We start from the raw sequence: 18,961 nt of genomic DNA, 5'->3' as shown, positions 1-18,961 counted from the left end.
CTCCACTGTCCCTTAAAGAGACAGTTATTCCCTGGGCCCTAGAGCACACCAATTCAAAAGACTGACATCAGCTCTGCATTAACATGTATATGCCAGTTGCAGTTAACATGTTGGCTTTTTCCAACAATGTGTGTCTGTACTACTTAGATGCAAATACCCCCCCCCCAAAAAAAATGTTTTACAACCAAATATCACATTACTCATAGAGTGAGGGTTATTAAAACATGAGGTATAATCTTGTCGTGACTCCTGAACTTTCCTATATTGGATTTAGTGATTGACCCAGCTGTGGTGATATGAGAACATTTCCACCAATCACTGGATGACACTGTTCAATATATAGGTTTATGGAAGAAACTAATGGTAACCATCTGTGTTGGTGTTGCTGTTTATGGAAATGTTGAATGTGTTGTCTGAAGAATGTGGTCAACACATCCAACTGTGCATCTACAGCATGTTGCAAACATGTTGAGCAACAAACACTAAATAGTGGCAACCCACAGAAGTATCAAAAGTGCTGAAAAAAAATAACTTAAGAGTGATTTGTCAAAACACTGGGGTCTGGGCTGAGTTACATAAATAGTTGAAAGCATATGCAGTCTCCTAAGAGAGAGAGAGAGGTCTGACAGCCAGCTGGAGGGTTATTTGTTTATTGAGCCTTCAAGTAAATAGATCAGGTGCAAAAAGGCTCAGAGAGGTGGTCTGAGACTGAGTGTTCACTAGTGACACCTCCTGGTTACGAGGCAGAAGGACATTCTCTCAACAGGATGCTATGTGCAATAAACAGCCCAATAGTCTTACAGCGTCTCAGAGTTTGAGTGCTGATCCAGAATCAGATCACCATCCAATTATTCATTACGATTTAAAAGGCAAAACTGATCCTAGATCACGACTCCTACTCAAGACGCTTTGTGAATCTGGACCCAGGCCCAGGAAAATGTATAAACTGAAACAAGAGCATTGATCATCACCACAGGAACTTTCAGAGCCTTGCTAGGTAACACATGAATATTAACATACACAGTACACTGGGATTATAGATCTGCAAAGCTGCATGGTCTCCTTCATAGACACACACTACATGCAAATCAAATTTCTATAAGCATACAGATCAACTCGACAGTTATTCCTTCAAACATGCATTTTATTTCATGCCAATACAGCATATAGGCCTATCTAGTGTATTGAATTATGTTGCATGCACTAACATTCAAACAGTTATTGAAGAGAGATGTTTTCACAAAGTAGGTGAGTGAAAATAAAGCTTTATACAAGTATATTCAGAGTAGGAAATACTCACAGCTAAATGAAAACGTATAGTGCAGAATAAAGATACAGGTAGGTATTGTATTGCATATTAGTCAAGGTACAGTATTCACACTAAATCCAGTAAAAGGTAAAGAGAATAGTCCTCCCATAACAGAAATGAGTGGCCAAATAGTACAATAACATTGAAAATCCACAATACTATGGTCTGCTCAAAGTAAATATTGTAGACTAATAGAATTACAATAAGGATTATAATTTTAAGTGAGTGCAGTATTTATACTCCGGTTAAGAGTAGAATCACCAACGACTTGCAACTAAAACTGACAATGGAAGACTTCAAAGCCTGTTGTGTAAAGCATAAGGCACAGAGAAGTATATCAGATACATTATAGACAACTTTGGTTGAATATGGTACTCAGTGACAGTGATGTCTAACAACCACCTTCATTTGAATAATACTCTTGATACTCTACCAATTAGACAGAGTAGGAGACATCTCTCTCCTAGATGGCATAGGTGCCTCTCCCCTCTCCGGTTAAAACTTGAGCTCCAGCAGGTAGCGGATGCGACACTGGTTCTCCTTGTAGACCAGATACTCGCTGTTGGAGAAGAAGCTGTCCTTGTACTGGGGCTGCTTAATGGGCTCACCCTGAGGCACAGCCACCTGCTTACCATCCAGAGTCAGGAAGATGTCCTTAGACGGGTCTGAAACAACACACAGTGTTCACTACACAACCATACAGCTGAAACACACAAGTGTTTAGGAGAGAGATGTCTCCTACTCTGTCTAATTGGTAGAGTATACAAACACTATACAAACACTGTACTGATATACACAACAAAAGTGTTCACTAGACTTATGCAGTCTTCTGGATATCTGCTAATCATCTACCGGATGTTTAGACATACAGTGACCACTTCAGTAGTGTATATGGAGAAAGACACTTGCAACTACAACTCTCTTACACAGACTCTTGGTTTCCCATCCTATTCAACTACCTCCCTCCGGCTTTTTATTCACGTTACCTGATGAAAATGCTGTACAATATGTGACCCGATTCAGGAAACTAGGCATATGTCGCAAGTCACGAGAGACTTTAGAACGTAAAAAAATATTTGATCAAAATGCGTTTTCTGGGAGAAATGTGTTCTCGAACATGAACTTTCAAGTGCCTTAAAAACAAACTTTTTTGCCATCTGTAAACACAAATAAAGTTGATAAATTAATAGCCTAGTTGGTTTAGCCAAAGAAAAAGCCAGGAACATTCCCGCTAACCATGACTAGCTGAGATAATGAGTGGGCCAGACATGCCGAGAGATGAGTTTCAGATTGTTCTGTGGTGTAGCATCTTGTGTCTTTAAAATGAGCTGCTCGTTATGCGTAAATAATCCTTTCTACTGCAGTTTGTTCGAAAGATATAACTTCAGCCATGGAGAACTGCAAATATGTTGCTACTGTTCTCAATAACACCGCTGCCCAGAATTTATCAGGCGCTATCGACAAAGGTCAGTGGGAAAAAGTTGTGATGGACTACTTTCTGGAGGACGACTGTGCCATGCTGACTTTCTCTCGGACTCTGTAAATGTATCAGACGATGAGGAAATCCCTGATTTAGGTAAAAACATTTTCATTGAAGAACATTTACATTTAAGTCATTTAGCAGACGCTCTTATCCAGAGCGACTTACAAATTGGTGCATTCACCTTATGATATCCAGTGGAACAACCACTTTACAATAGTGCATCTAAATCTTTTAAGGGGGGGGTTAGAAGGATTACTTTATCCTATCCTAGGTATTCCTTAAAGAGGTGGGGTTTCAGGTGTCTCCGGAAGGTGATGATTGACTCCGCTGTCCTGGCGTCGTGAGGGAGCTTGTTCCACCATTGGGGTGCCAGAGCAGCGAACAGTTTTGACTGGGCTGAGCGGGAACTGTGCTTCCTCAGAGGTAGGGGGGCCAGCAGGCCAGAGGTGGATGAACGCAGTGCCCTTGTTTGGTTGTAGGGCCTGATCAGAGCCTGAAGGTATGGAGGTGCCGTTCCCTTCACAGCTCCGTAGGCAATCACCATGGTCTTGTAGCGTATGCGAGCTTCAACTGGAAGCCAGTGTTGAGAGTGGAGGAGCGGGGTGACGTGAGAGAACTTGGGAAGGTTGAACACCAGACGGGCTGCGGCGTTCTGGATGAGTTGTAGGGGTTTAATGGCACAGGCAGGGAGCCCAGCCAACAGCGAGTTGCAGTAATCCAGACGGGAGATGACAAGTGCCTGGATTAGGACCTGCACCGCTTCTTGTGTGAGGCAGGGTCGTACTCTGCGAATGTTGTAGAGCATGAACCTACAGGATCGGGTCACCGCCTTGATGTTAGTGGAGAACGACAGGGTGTTGTCCAGGATCACGCCAAGGTTCTTAGCACTCTGGGAGGACACAAGGGAGTTGTCAACCGTGATGGCGAGATCATGGAACGGGCAGTCCTTCCCCGGGAGGAAGAGCAGAAGAAGACATTGTAGAGTCTTCTGATGACTGTGATGGGGAAGAAACGGCGATCAACAGTGTTGTTGTCACGGAGACGTTGACCCGAGTTTAGAAATCAGTGGAACACAACGGGCCAAACAAGCTGTGCAAACTAAATGGAAAAGATGAAAGGGGTTGCAGTCTGCCGTGAAGCTTTCATCCATGTATACGGGTAAGAATCTAACTACAGTTTCAGACGTTTGGGGTCACTTAGAAATGTCCTTTGTTTTTTAAGAAAAGCTAATTTTTCCACTAAAATATCATTAAATTGATCAGAAATAGAGTGTAGACATTGTTAATGTTGTAAATGACTATTGTAGCTGGAAACTGCAGATTTTTTACTTAGGCGTACAGAGGCCCATTATCAGCAACCATCACTCCTGTGTTCCAATGGCATATTGTGTTAGCTAATCCAAGTTTATCATTTTAAAAGGCTAATTGATCATTAGAAAACCCTTTTGCAATTATGTTAGCACAGCTGAAAACTGTTGTGCTAATTAAAGAAGCAATACAACTGGCCTTCTTTAGACTAGTTGAGTATCTGGAGCATCACCATTTGTGGGTTCAATTACAGGTTCAAAATAGCTAGAAACAAAGACCTTTCTTCTGAAACTCGTCAGTCAATTCATATTCTGAAAAATGAAGGTTATTCAATGCGAGAAATTGTCAGGAAACTGAAGATCTCGTACAATGCTGTGTACTACTCCCTTCACAGAACAGCGCAAACTGGCTCTAACCAGAATAGAAAGGGGAGTGGGAGGCCCCGGTGCACAACTGAGCAAGAGGACAAGTACATTAAAGTGTGGGTTCACAGCTCCAATCCAGATGTGTTGGTCATTACTGAGACATTGTTAAGAAAGAGTGTTCTGAACACTGATGTTAACCTTTCTGGTTATATCCTTTTTCGGCAAGCAGATCTTCCAAAGGTGGTGGAGTGGCAATCTTTACCAAGGAACACATTCAGTGCTCGGTAGTCTCCACTAAGTCTGTTCCCAAACAACTTGATTAGCTGGTTTTAAGCTTTCAAATAGCTATTTGTTGACTGTTGCTGACTGCCATCATCCACCATCAGCACCCGCTTATACCCTAACTGCCCTACCTAACATGGTTTAGACCCTTTCTTCTTTAAGGTTGCAGCCCCCATCATCGTTGAGCCTCTGTCACCTTTAACATGTCTTTCCTCTCTGGGGAGTTTCCCAGTGCTTGGAAGGCACTGGGAAATCCTAACCGTCATAGGTCAATTTCTATATTGTTCTTTTTATCAAAAGTCAACTGACTGGTTTTCTTGGTCTACAGTGTTCTCTCTGGTATGCGATCTGGTTTCTGCTTAGGTTATGGATGTGTCACTGCAATGTAAAGGTCATATATTATGTCACCACTGCGCTTGATTCTAAGCAATGTTGTGCTGCTACTGTTATTGACTTGGCCAAAGCTTATGATACGGTAGACCATTCCATTCTTGTGGATCGGCTAAGGAGTATTTGTGTCTGAGGGGAATTTGGCCTGGTTTGCCAACTACCTCTTCAAAGTGTGCAGTGTGTAAAGTCAGAACATTTGCTGTCTCAGCCACTGCCTGTCATCAAGGGAGTACCCCAAAGCGCAATCCTAGGACCCACGCTCTTCTTAATTGACATCAACATAGCTCAGGCTACTGTACCTGGTTCCAACTGTCCTCTAGCCACCACGCAGTTGTAGCCGGTAGGAGCCTCCTTCAGGGAGCTGTCGTCCATAGTGATGGTGTTTTCCTTCCCCAGCGCCACCTCGTTCAGAAACATCACCCCCCTGTCTTTAGATGTACGCACTACACAGGGACAGGACACATATGTAGTAAGTAGCACGTTATTTATTCACAAAACAAACAGTGTCGTAGTAGTGCACCTAACAGTCTTATACTCACTACATGAACATACATTTGGAAATTGACTGGATATTCCGAAGATGACGTCTAAAAGAGATACCGGTAGTTCAGCCACATGGTAGCTATAGCCTCACCGTATGCAGCTGACTTGCTGTTCTCCGAGGCAAAGTAGATGCCCCTGCCCACACGGCCCCCTGACTGGGGCATGATCCGAAGGCCGCCCTTCAAGATGGCTGCCACCACCGCCACATTGGTACCGTGCCACAGCAGACGCCGGTTCTCTAGACCGTCGTTCTCCCTGAATCTCTCTGCCTGGGGAGAACAATCCCCACAGAAAGATCAATCACTTTAAATACTAATGCTAAGTCAAACAAACCTACAGTTATAACAATATATTTATCTTGTACATACATCAGCACAAAAATCAAGATCACAGCAAATTAGTAAAAAAGAAAATACTCTATTACACGCTACAAGGATTATGACATGAAGTTGTTGAGCCATATGTTACCCACCTCAGTCTCTCTGTCCACCTCCCAGACATCTATAATCTTTGGCTGGTTGTGACTACATGCAGTGGCCTTCAGGTATCTCTCTATTACCTTTAAATGAGGCAAGAATGGAAATACAATGGAAGCTTAACATTTGCAATATTCTTCTCTTTGTAATATAAATGATGCTTTGTCACAGTAAATATAGTCACCCATTTAAATATGACCATCAGTATATCACTAAAGACTTGTCTGATTTTGAACAATACAGTGGTGTTTGTATAGAATTCAACTTCTATTAGAGACCACAGTACCTTGAATTCCTGTGTATCTCTTTGTAGTAGACTGAGTTTGCAGCTGAGAGACAGATAGTTTTGGTCCAGTGCATGAGGTACTTTCTCCACCTCCATCTGCTCCTGGGCCTTCTCAGTCTCAGCCTTCAAGTTCTGGGCTATCTCTATATCAGCCAGCACCTGCAGGGGACAGCACAGTCAGGAATGGGATCAGGCCTGGACAAGACCACTCATGATTAGGGCCAGGAGTTTCACCAGACCTGATCAGGGAAAACTGGTTTCTTATTGTAGGCTATTAAAAAACTATTGGCCCTAAATAGTACTGACCAAGATCAATGTCATTCCATAAAGTACAATACTGTGACAGCGTCTAATCAAGTACAAGGTGATCTCACCAGAAGCATCTCCTTCTTCTTCTCCACGATCTCAGAACTGTCGATGACCGGGGGCCTGGTGCGTCCAAAGTTGTGTGGGATGGTGGTGAAGAACTTGGAGGAGAGTTCCTCCAGTTTGGGCCTGCTGGCGTTCATGGCTCCCTCGATCTCCTCCAGCACCTCAAAGCCCTTAGCGATCTGCATCTTGCTCAGCTTCCCCAGGGGCATCTTCTTTATGTCTGGTGGCCCAAAGAGAGAGACAAAAATGGGGGATATGATTACACACATATCACTGCTCTGTCTGAGTTCATATGTTAGACACCTGCAAAGTTTATATAGGCCTATGTTGACTGCTCTCCTCTACATTGGTAAAATGTGGTAGTTAGGGAACTTGCAACACAGCTGAATAAACATTGTATACATTTTACAGTCATACTTACATTATCGATCAGACAAACTAGGTTTTTATATGGATTAGACATTTAGCTCCAGATCGCCAGGCTTTACCCTCCATTTAAAATGACTAATGATTTAGGATACTCTTCTCTGATCACATAGAACAGATGCCTGGGCTTCCCTGACTTCAGTTTAACAGCCTAGTATATCATTGCACTGACAGAGTAAAACACAATACAACAAGCAGTCCAGTCCAACAGGTATGTTACATAACAGAACATGTGTACATAGACAGACAGCACCCAGGCTTACTGACTGAGGAACAGAAAGTTGCTTCAGTGCTGGAGGGGTACAGGTGGTGTGCTGGACAGATTGACACCCACCCAGGTTCATGCACTCCATGGCCTCTTTGAACATGTCATTGCTGAAGATGAGCTGGATGAGCTTCTGCGTGGGGCTATCCAGGGTGCAAGGGAGGATGTTTCTGGGGCCCTTGACAATCTTCCCATCAACACAGTCCACCTGCAAAAGCCAGAAGAGAGCATGTTATAGAGAGGGAACAGAAATGGACACAGCAAAACTATAAATGAGTCAGCCTGACCGCCTGAGCGTATTGTAAGATATACTAATTACAAGAACCAGGAAGGTAAAAAGTTGTTATTCTTTAGAGTATGGTTGGGCGATGTCTGAAATTACAGCTATTTTTTGATAGAGACAAAGATAGATATATATATATATATTTACAGCCATATCAAGTGCAGGCTATTGCATCATCTTGAGGATCTGGGTAAGGGCATTTGCATAATTCTTCATTTAGGCTACTTCAGACTGTAAATAATAAAAAATAAAAAAAACATTTCACTAAGTAACTTTAGAATAGCCTGCCTTATATTAAATCAGAAAAAAAACAATGGCTGACTTGGTGGTGTTAAGCAGTCCTTCGGTTTCAGGCAATGGATGGACAGACTACAAACCTCCAACATTTACAAGTCCATCATCCTGCGGAGTTACTCTGGGCAGAAAAGGTGAACATGCTGGCGTTTGCTGCCAGAAACCTTCAGGTAGGTCTAAGACATGGTAAAAAACAACTAAACCTAATGGTTCCTCATTGCACTTTATTTAAATGTAGCCTATATTCAAATCCAGATGCATCTTATTCGAAAGATATAGAATATTTTAGCCTAATCTATAGGCTGTCAAACCCTTAGACTTACATGCATATTTTTTTGGACTCATTTGTTATTTTAGTACTTATTTTGTTTAGGCTACTTTATTTTCTAACTTGTTGGCCTATACTTATATGCTAATTGGCCTATTCATTTTTTGCCTACACCAATGTTCATTCAAGTGTTATAAAGAATGTTATAGGCTAAATAATTTGTTTTTCAGGAGCTGACTTTTATGTGTGTGTGTTATTTTGCTCATCTTAATCTTTTATTTTTATTGGCCAGTTTGAGATATGGCTTTTTCTTAGCAACTCTGTCTAGAAGGCCAGCATCCCAGAGTCGCCTCTTCACTGTTGACATTGAGACTGGTGTTTTGCGGGTAGTATTTAATGAAGCTGCCAGTTGAGGACTTGTGAGGCGTCTGTTTCTCAAACTAGACACTAATGTACTTGTCCTCTTGCTCAGTTGTGCACCGGGGCCTCCGACTCTTCCTATTCTGGTTAGAGCCAGTTTGCTCTATTCTGTGAAGGGAGTAGTACACAGCATTGTACGAGATCTTCAGTTTCATAGCAATTTCTCACATGGAATAACCTTCATTTCTCAGAACAAGAATTGACTGACGAGTTTCAGAAGAAAGGTGTTTGTTTCTGGCCATTTTGAGCCTGTAATCAAACCCACAAATGCTAATGCTCCAGATACTCAACTAGTCTAAAAGGACAGTTTTACTGCTTCTTTAAATCAGAACAACAGATTTCAGCTGTGCTAACGTAATTGCAAAAGGGTTTTCTAATGATCAATTAGCCTTTTAAAATGATAAACTTGGATTAGCTAACAATGTGCCATTTGAACCCAGGAGTGATGGTTGCAGATAACGGGCCTCTGTACGCCTATGTAGATATTCCATTAAAAGCCTTTTCCAGCTACAATAGTAATTTACAACATTAACAATGTCTGCACTGTATTTCTGATCCATTTGATGTCGTTTTAAAAAATGGAAATTTAATGCTTTTCTTTCAAAAAGAAGGACATTTCTAAGTGACCACAAACTGTGTGCGCACACACACACACACAGAGTCGTGGCCAAAAGTTTTGAGAATGACACAAATATTAATTTTCACAAAGTTTGCTGCTTCAGTGTCTTTAGATATTTTTGTCAGATGTTACTATGGAATACTGAAGTATAATTACAAGCATTTCATAAGTGTCAAAGGCTTTTATTGACAATTACATGAAGTTGATGCAAAGAGTCAATATTTGCAGTGTTGACCCTTCTTTTTCAAAACCTCTGCAATCCACCCTGGCATGCTGTCAATTAACTTCTGGGCCACATCCTAACTGATGGCAGCCATTCTTGCATAATCAATGCCTGGAGAATGTCAGAATTTGTGGGTTTTTGTTTGTCCACTTGCCTCTTGAGGATTGACCACAAGTTCTCAATGGGATTAAGGTCTGGGGAGTTTCCTGGCCATGGACCCAAAATATTGATGTTTTGTTCCCCGAGCCACTTAGTTATCACTTTTGCTGTATGGCAGGTGCTCCATCATGCGGGAAAATGCATTGTTCGTCACCAAACTGTTCCTGGATGGTTGGGAGAAGTTGCTCTCGGAGGATGTGTTGGTACCATTCTTTATTCATGGCTGTGTTCTTAGGCAAAATTGTGAGTGAGCCCACTCCCTTGGCTGAGAAGCAACCCCACACATGAATGAATGGTCTCAGTATGCTTTACTGTTGGCATGACACAGGACTGATGGTAGCGCTCACCTTGTCTTCTCCTGACAAGCTTTCTTCCGGATGCCCCAAACAATCGGAAAGGGGATTCATCAGAGAAAATGACTTTACCCCAATCCTCAGCAGTCCAATCCCTGTACCTTTTGCAGAATATCAGTCTGTCCCTGATGTTTTTCCTGGAGAGAAGTGGCTTCTTTGCTGCCCTTCTTGACACCAGGCCATCCTCCAAAAGTCTTCGCCTCACTGTGCGTGCAGATGCACTCACACCTGCCTGCTGCCATTCCTGAGCAAGCTCTGTACTGGTGGTGTCCCGATCCCGCAGCTGAATCAACTTTAGGAAACGGTCCTGGCGCTTGCTGGATTTTCTTGGGTGCCCTGAAGCCTTCTTCACAACAATTGAACCGCTATTTTCAACATTGTAGAATAATAGTGAAGAGATCAAACTATGAAATAACACATATGGAACCATGTTGTAACCAAAGAAAGTGTTACACAATTGAAAATATATTTTATATTTGAGATTCTTCAAATAGCCACCCTTTGTCTTGATGACAGCTTTGCACATTCTTGGCATTCTCTCAACAAGATTCAGGAGGAATGTTTTTCAACAGTCTTGAAGGAGTTCCCACATATGCTGAGCACATTCTGGCTGCTTTTCCTTCACTCTGTGGTCCAACTCATCCCAAACCATCTCAATTGGGTTGACGTCAGGTGATGGTGGAGGCCAGGTCATGTGATGCAGCACTCATTACACTCCTTGGTCAAATAGCCCTTACACAGCCTGGAGGTGTGTTGGGTCATTGTCCTGTTGAAAAAAACAGATGATAGTGGGACTAAGACCAAACCAGATGTGATGGCGTATCGCTACAGAATGCTGTGGTAAGCATGCTGGTTAAGTGTGCCTTGAATTCTAAATAAATCACAGACAGTGTCACCAGCAAAGCACCGACACACCATCACAGCTCCTCCTCTATCCTTCACGGAGGGAACCACACATGCGGAAATCATCCGTTCACCTACTCTGCGTCTCACAAAGACAAGGTGGTTGGAACCAAAAATGTCAAATTTGGACTCATCAGACCAAAGGACAGATTTCCACCTGTCTAATGTCCATTGCTCGTGTTTCTTGGCCCAAGCAAGTCTTTGTCTTGTTGGTGTCCTTTAGTAGTGGTGTCTTTGCAGCAATTTGACCATGAAGGCCTGATTCACGCAGTCTCCTCTGAACAGTTGATGTTGAGATGTGTCTGTTACTTCAACTCTGTGAAGCATTTATTTGGGCTGCATTCTGAGGTGCAGCCAACTCTTATCCTCTGCAGCAGAGGTAACTCTGGGTCTTCCATTCCTGTGGCGGTCCTCATGAGCGCCAGTTTCATCATAGCACTTGATGGTTTTTGCAACTGCATTTGAAGAAACTTTCAAAGTTCTTGAAAATATCCAGATTGAGTGACCTTCATGTCTTAAAGTAATGATGGACTGTCGTTTCTCTTTGCTTATTTGAGCTGTTCTTGACATAATATGGACTTGGTCTTTTACCAAATAGGGCTATCATCTGTATACCAACCTTACCTTGTCACAACACAACTGATTGGCTCAAACGCATTAAAAAGGAAAGAAAATCCACCAATAACTTTAAACAAGGCACACCTGTTAATTGAAATGCATTCCAGATGACTACTTCATGAAGCTGGTTGAGAGAATGCCAAGCGTGCGCAAAGCTGTTCTCAAGGTAAAGGGTGGGTACTTTAAAGGATCTCAAATATTCAACATTTTGATTTGTTTAACACTTGTTTGGTTACTACATGATTCCATATGTGTTATTTCATAGTTTTGATGCCTTCACCATTATTCTACAAAAAAAAAAAAAAAAAGGAAAATTAAAGAAAAACCCTGGAATGACAGTGCATGTCAGCTCCTGCTCCAGGAAGAGTCTTGGTGGTTCCAAACTTCTTTCACTTAAAATTGATGAATGCCACTGTGTTCTTGGGGACCTTCAATGCTGCAGACATTTTTGGTACCCTTCCCCAGATCTGTGCCTCGAAGTGTGTCTCGAAGCTCTACAGACAATTCCTTTGACCTCATTACTTTTTTTTACGCTGACATGCACTGTCAACTGTGGAACCATATATAGACAGGTGTGTGCCTTTCCAAATCATGTCCAATCAACTGAATTTACCACAGGTGGACTCCAATCAAGTTGTAGAAACATCTCAAGGATGATCAATAGAAACAGGATGCACCTGAGCTCAAATTCTAATCTCATAGCAAAGAGTCTGAATGCTTATGTAAAGAATATTTGAATAAATATGAGGTTTTTACTTTGTCATTATGGGGTATTGTGTGTAGATTGCTGAGGATTATAATTTATTTAATGAATTTTAGAATAAGGCTGTAACGTAACAAAATGTGGAAAAAGTCAAGGGGTCTGAATACTTCCCAAAGGCACTGTATGTAAAAAAAAAAAAGGAAAAAAGAAAGTTCCTTTTTCAGGACCCTGTCTTTCAAAGATAATTCGTAAAAATCCAAATAACTTCACAGATCTTCATTGTAAAGGGTTTAAACACTATTTCCCATGCTTGTTCAATGAACCATAAACAATTAATGAACATGCACCTGTGGAACAGTCGTTAAGACACTAACAGCTTACAGACGGTAGGCAATTAAGGTCACAGTTATGAAAACTTAGGACACTAAAGAGGCCTTGCTACTGACTCTGAAAAACACCAAAAGAAAGATGCCCAGGGTCCCTGCTCTTCTGCGTGAACGTGCCCTAGGCATGCTGCAAGGAGGCATGAGGACTGCAGATGTGGCCAGGGCAATAAATTGCAATGTCCGTACTGTGAGACGCCTAAGACAGCGCTACAGGGAGACAGGACGGACAGCAGATCGTCCTCGCAGTTGCAGACCACGTATAACAACACCTGCACAGGATCGGTACATCCAAACATTACACCTGCGGGACAGGTACAGGATGGCGGCAACAACAACTGTCCGAGTTACACCAGGAACGCACAATCCCTCCATCAGTGCTCAGACTGTCCGCAATAGGCTGAGAGAGGCTGGACTGAGGGCTTGTAGGCCTGTTGTAAGGCAGGTCCTCACCAGACATCACCAGCAACAACGTTGCCTATGGGCACAAACCCACCGTCGCTGGACCAGACAGGACTGGCAAAAAGTGCTCTTCATTGACGAGTCCCATTGAGCACATCTGGGACCTGTTGGATCGGAGGGTGAGGGCTAGGGCCATTCCTCCCAGAAATGTCTGGGAACTTGCAGGTGCCTTGGTGGAAGAGTGGGGTAACATCTCACAGCAAGAACTGGCAAATCTGGTGCAGTCCATGAGGAGGAGATGCACTGCAGAACTTAATGCAGCTGGTGGCCACACCAGATATTGACTGTTACTTTTGATTTTGATCCCCCTTTGTTCAGGGACACATTATTCCAGTTCTGTTAGTCACATGTCTGTGGAACTTGTTCAGTTTATGTCTCAGTTGTTGAATCTTATGTTCATACAAATATTTACACATGTTAAGTTTGCTGAAAATAAACGCAATTGACAGTGAGTGGACGTTTCGTTTTTTCGCTATGGCAAATAGGGAATAGGCCATTTGGCTTGTCGCAATGCTGTGTATTCAGCATTGCTCTGCCAGACTCCGGTGGTGAATTCAAGTTCAAATATGCTAAAACATCAACAATGACTGTCAAACATCATTGATACATAAAATTGCCAAACCCTACTTTAGAATCTGTGGTCCTACTGAGACCCAGCCACCACTTTACCTTGACCTCTGCATCCTGGTCTCCATCCACCTCTATCAGTGTGTACTTCCCCGGGTGAGACTCAAAGTTGTCCCGCTCCTTCCAGCTGTTCTTCGTCTTGTCTTTGAACTTCTTCTCAAAGTCTTTGATGGCTTTGTCTGGGCTGTTGGAGAGGTCTGATAGGTTTGACTGGCCTGTTTCTCCCTTTAAGGGAGAGAGGAGAAGATGATGCTCAATTCTGGGTGCTCAATAAATTAATAGCTTAGTATTTAACATAATTAACTAAAATGTAGATTTACTACTAAAGTATACACAGGAATGTGTAGTAAACTACCATCGTGTCTTTGTCTGAAATTAAGCTTACCACTCTCCCCCATCTGGTCCAGCAGTAGTAAGAGTCATCTATACACAACACTTGAATGACATAAAACTTGTTGTTGTTATTTCCAATGTTGGTCTGATTCAGCATGCAATCATAATCTTCATGCACCTGTGGGGGAGATTAAAGGAGGACATTCATCTATTGCACTGCACAGCAGTCTGTCCTACTGAGGTGACTGCAAGGCTGATCAAACAAATCAAGGCAAATACCAGTTACTAGTGACAGTTTCTCAGATTCTGCTACATATGAATGATTAGCAAACACGCTGTAGCAACACATTGGTCTTTTGAAACAGCTGTAACTGAATGCAGCATATACAGTAGATATGAGTGACCTTACACACTCATTATCTCAGGTATCTTGGGGGAGCGTACATTACAACTGAGCAGAGGTAATGTCTTGAACAAGGAAAGAAGAGAATAGTCCCCTTCTGTATTAGATGAATGCAAGAGGCAAATGTCTCTCACTCTCAGGGAGTTTACTTCCAACTGAAACTATTACTGTACCCTACATGTCACTTCTAAGGTTTGTATATTGGAATGTAGTCAAACCTCATTGATTCTAAATGAAGGGTGTGGCTGAACTAAACTCACACAGCCATTCATTGTCATAGCCTTTACAGTCAGTGTGTGACAAGTGCTTCAATCACAGTAACACTTTCAAAGTACCTCAATGAGTAATACTGACTGCACAGGAGGACTTTTGAGCTGAAATAGTACACAATACATTTATATGATTGGTGGCACAGGCAGCCCAATAAATAGTCTACTCCCTGCCTTGATATGGCATGATGTCCAACTCACCCTTCCTGAATGCTGTTCTGACAGCAAGCAGTGCTCATCAGCCTTCCTTTTGCCCTTAACTTCTGGCCCTGCAGCTTTCAGAGCCTCTTTGGCAGAGGTAAAGGCATCCTTTGGTGTGTCAGGCTCTTGCTTGACCTTCTTTCCACCCGTTTTATTGGCTTTGGTGGATGAGGCAGCCCTTCTCTTTGGTGCCATCCCTTATCCTTATTTCAATTACTGCAGAAAAGAGAAACATTATGCATCAACAACACACTAAACTTTGAAGAATGAATGATAGTATTGAGGCAGGTGGCTTTCACCTAATCCCCTTTCACCTTTTTCTGGCACACTGGCCAATGGCAGTGGTGTTTTGATACAGCTGAGTGAGGCGTGGTACTTCCAGTAACACAGAAGTAGCAGCAGCAGACACAGTAGAAACAGCAGACAAGCTCTGACGTGGCTGGTAAATTCCCTGACCTGTCTAAGGTGGCACTGAGGAGGTTGAGCGAGTGCTAATTAGCTAGCTACAGCAGCTGTGCTAGCTGTATTTCCATGTACAACCCCTCAGTAATGTTTAGGTAGATAGCTAGCTAGTTTAGTTAGCTTGGCGCAAAGTCCAATAACTTCATTTTGTGGGTGTGTAGCTAGCTAGCTAACGTTAGCTAAACGCCGTTGGTATCGAGAAGTTCACGCATTAGCGTTAGCTAGCTAACTAACTACAAGGCTATGGATGCCGCTACAGTTGACAGAAATTGGAAGCTAGCTAAATAATTTGCGAACCTTTATCGACTTGCTACTTACCTTAGAGCAGGTATTCGGCAGGTCGAGCGGTCACTGTCAGAAGTAGCAGAACACAATATTTTGACAGACACACTTCTCACCGACTGTCGAGGAAGTTCTACTTCCGCTTTTAGAGGGGGGGGTAAGCGGCATTCAGAAAGTTGCGGATACAAATGTACATTATAGAGCAGGGATGGGCAACTGGAGGCCCACCGGATAAAAAAAAGTACAACATTTTCTCTACGCCCCATGGCAAAATGTGTAGAATTGCAGAAAATTAACTCTGAAACATTCTCTCTGCTGTCAAGAGGGGGGCCGCTAAAATGCTTTGGGGCCAAATGGCTAGTGCTAGTGCCGGCTTTGAGTGCATGTGTGGGTATGGATGTGGGTACTGCAGACCCACGAGCCACTGCTGCCCCTCATGATGAGTTCAGATTTTTTTGTGACCACCCCCCCATCAATGTTGCCCATCCCGGTTATAGAGAGACTGTCCATTCAAGGTGTGGTCCGTAATTCATATTACACACTGAGACCTACATGTGCACTTTATTTGATAGGGAATTCAATCTGAATTTCTGAATTCAATGTTCTGCCATTCTGTATTGAATACAAAAGTATTATCAGGCATTGAAAACGCATTGGCAATTGGTCCTCATAAATAAGGGACTGCTACCAAACTACTACAGGTAGGCTATTGTTGCAAACACCATTATACAGAAGAAGAAGAAGACTGCTAAAGATGGCATAATTAGAGTTGTTCTGATCAGAGTTGCCTGGTCTCTGTCTGTCCTGTAACTTCAACCTGAGAGTAGTTGGGTACAACCTGTCAAAACATTGAATTCAACTTGTGCAATGTGAGGATTCAGGTTTCTGTTTGTTTTCCAAAATGTCTCGCATACCTGTGGAAGGCAGACTCAGGCCCCAGCTGGATTCTGGCTTGAATGTGATTTACACCAGCCTACCTACAGTATCTGGCCCGACCCTACAGCAGCCTCTGAGAGTCCTGCCTTACTGACATGACCTTTGCCTCAAGGAGACTAGTGATGGGTGAGCCAGCCTCCAGATTGCACCCAATCACAGCTGCACACTGTCCTCTCTGACTCAGGTGGCAGGTGTGACTGTTTTATCAACCATGGTCTGGCCATTCATGTACAACTTGATTTGCCTGCCCTACACTGTTTTATTTTAAATGGTCATATCATATAGTACTGTATCATGATATAGGTTAATATTTGCTCAGATTATGGCACACTATATTGCCCAATCACTGGTGAAAGTGTAGCCGGTGTAACTTTTAAACAGAGAGCTCTCTATACCTAAAACTCTTCCATTACTCATATTAACAGACCTTATCAACTTTGCAGTGCATGATTGGAATGTCTCTTATGGTTACTCAATTATGTTAACATGTGACTGTGAATGTCTGGGTGTCAGGACCAGTTTTACAGCCTGGTCTCATAGACTGGACGAAACATAGTAAATGTTAATCGGGGACACTCAAATTAGTATGAAATGTTACTTTTGATATGTTTATATAAGACAGATAGTTACTAAAGGCAAAAATGAAAGTACGGTGGGTGGGTGGTCTGGTGGGCGTATAACACGAATGTCTAGCAACCCAAATCATGCACAACTTTAGCATTTTAGCTAATGAGCAAATATTCAACTACTTACTACTTTTCAGTTATTTTACAACTACTTAGCATGCTAGATAACCCTTCCACTAACCCTAACCCTTTCAGCTAACCCTTCCCCTTCCCCTAACCCTTACCTTAACCCAACTCCTAAACTTAACCCTAACCCCTAACCTAGATAACATTAGCCAGGTGCCTCAAATTAGCCACCTAGATAGTATTCATAACATATCATACATTTTTTGCAAATTTGTAACATGTTGTATGTTTTGCAAATTCATAACATATAAAACGAATTGAAATTCATAACATATCATACGAAATAGGTCATGGGCATTGACAAATTAATACATACCATACAAAACATAACATAGCATACTAAAGAGGGGTTGTTTTAAATGCGGAAGACACAGTTCTGTTGAAGGCATTCAGTTGTACAACTGACTAGGTATCCACCTTTCCCTTTTAACTTCTTTGGGATAGGGGGCAGTGTTTTCACGGCCGGATAAAAAACGTACCCGATTTAATCTGGTTACTACTCCTGCCCAGAAACTAGAATATGCATATAATTAGTAGATTTGGATAGAAATCACTCTAAAGTTTCTAAAACTGTTTGAATGGTGTCTGGGAGTATAACAGAACTCATATGGCAGGCCAAAACCTGAGAAGATTCCATACAGGAAGTGCCCTGTCTGACAATTTGTTGTCCTTCTGTTGCATCTCTATCGACATTACAGCATCTGTGCTGTAACGTGACACTTTCTAAGGCTTCCATTGGCTCTCTAAAGCCGGCAGAAAGTGAAATGGGGTGTCTGCTGTCTCTGGGCAAAGTACAACAGCAGAGTTTGTAAGTGGTCAGCCTGGGGACAGTGAGACTGAGATGCGCGTTCACGAGACTTCTCAATTTTTTTTCTTTCAGCCTTTGAATGAATACAACGTCACCCGGTTGGAATATTATCGCTATTTTACGAGAAAAATAGCATAAAAATTGATTTTAAACAGTGTTTGACATGCTTCTAAGTACGGTAATGGAATATTTTGAATTTTTTGGTCATGAAATGCGCTTGCGCATTACCCTTCGGATAGTGACCTGAACGCACGAACAAAACGGAGGTATTTGGATATAACTATGGATTATTTGGAACCAAAACAACATTTGTTGTTGAAGTAGAAGTCCTGGGAGTGCATTCTGACGAAGAACAGCAAAGTTAATACAATTTTTCTAATAGTAATTCTGAGTTTAGTGAACCCCAAACTTGGTGGATGTCAAATTAGCTAGTCTGTGATGGCCGAGCTATGTACTCAAAATATTGCAAAATGTGCTTTCGCCGAAACGCTATTTTAAAATCGGACATAGCGATTGCGTAAAGGAGTTCTGTATCTATAATTCTTAAAATAATTGTTATGTATTTTGTCAACGTTTATCATGAGTAATTTAGTAAATTCACCGGAAGTTTTCGGTGGGTATGCTAGTTCTGAACATCACATGCTAATGTAAAAAGCTGGTTTTTGATATAAATAGGAACTTGATTGAACAAAACAT

The 18,961-nt window shown here is 42.2% G+C and overlaps 1 protein-coding gene across 2 annotated transcripts; it reads right to left on the bottom strand.

Moving 5' to 3' along the window:
- Positions 1-634: 634 nt before the first annotated feature.
- Positions 635-15,887, bottom strand: parp3 (poly (ADP-ribose) polymerase family, member 3). Of its 2 annotated transcripts, none has more exon segments than NM_001139954.1 (11): positions 635-1,974; positions 5,436-5,579; positions 5,771-5,948; positions 6,152-6,238; positions 6,442-6,600; positions 6,816-7,033; positions 7,574-7,712; positions 13,862-14,044; positions 14,205-14,330; positions 15,026-15,241; positions 15,806-15,887. In NM_001139954.1, coding segments are annotated over 10 exon segments (1,599 nt in total). In that variant the 5' UTR covers positions 15,221-15,241; positions 15,806-15,887; the 3' UTR covers positions 635-1,804.
- Positions 15,888-18,961: the final 3,074 nt, after the last annotated feature.

This window comes from Salmo salar, chromosome ssa22 (assembly GCF_905237065.1).
Source record: "Salmo salar chromosome ssa22, Ssal_v3.1, whole genome shotgun sequence".
Lineage (NCBI taxonomy): Eukaryota > Metazoa > Chordata > Actinopteri > Salmoniformes > Salmonidae > Salmo > Salmo salar.
This window is presented reverse-complemented; position numbering and strand designations above follow the sequence as displayed.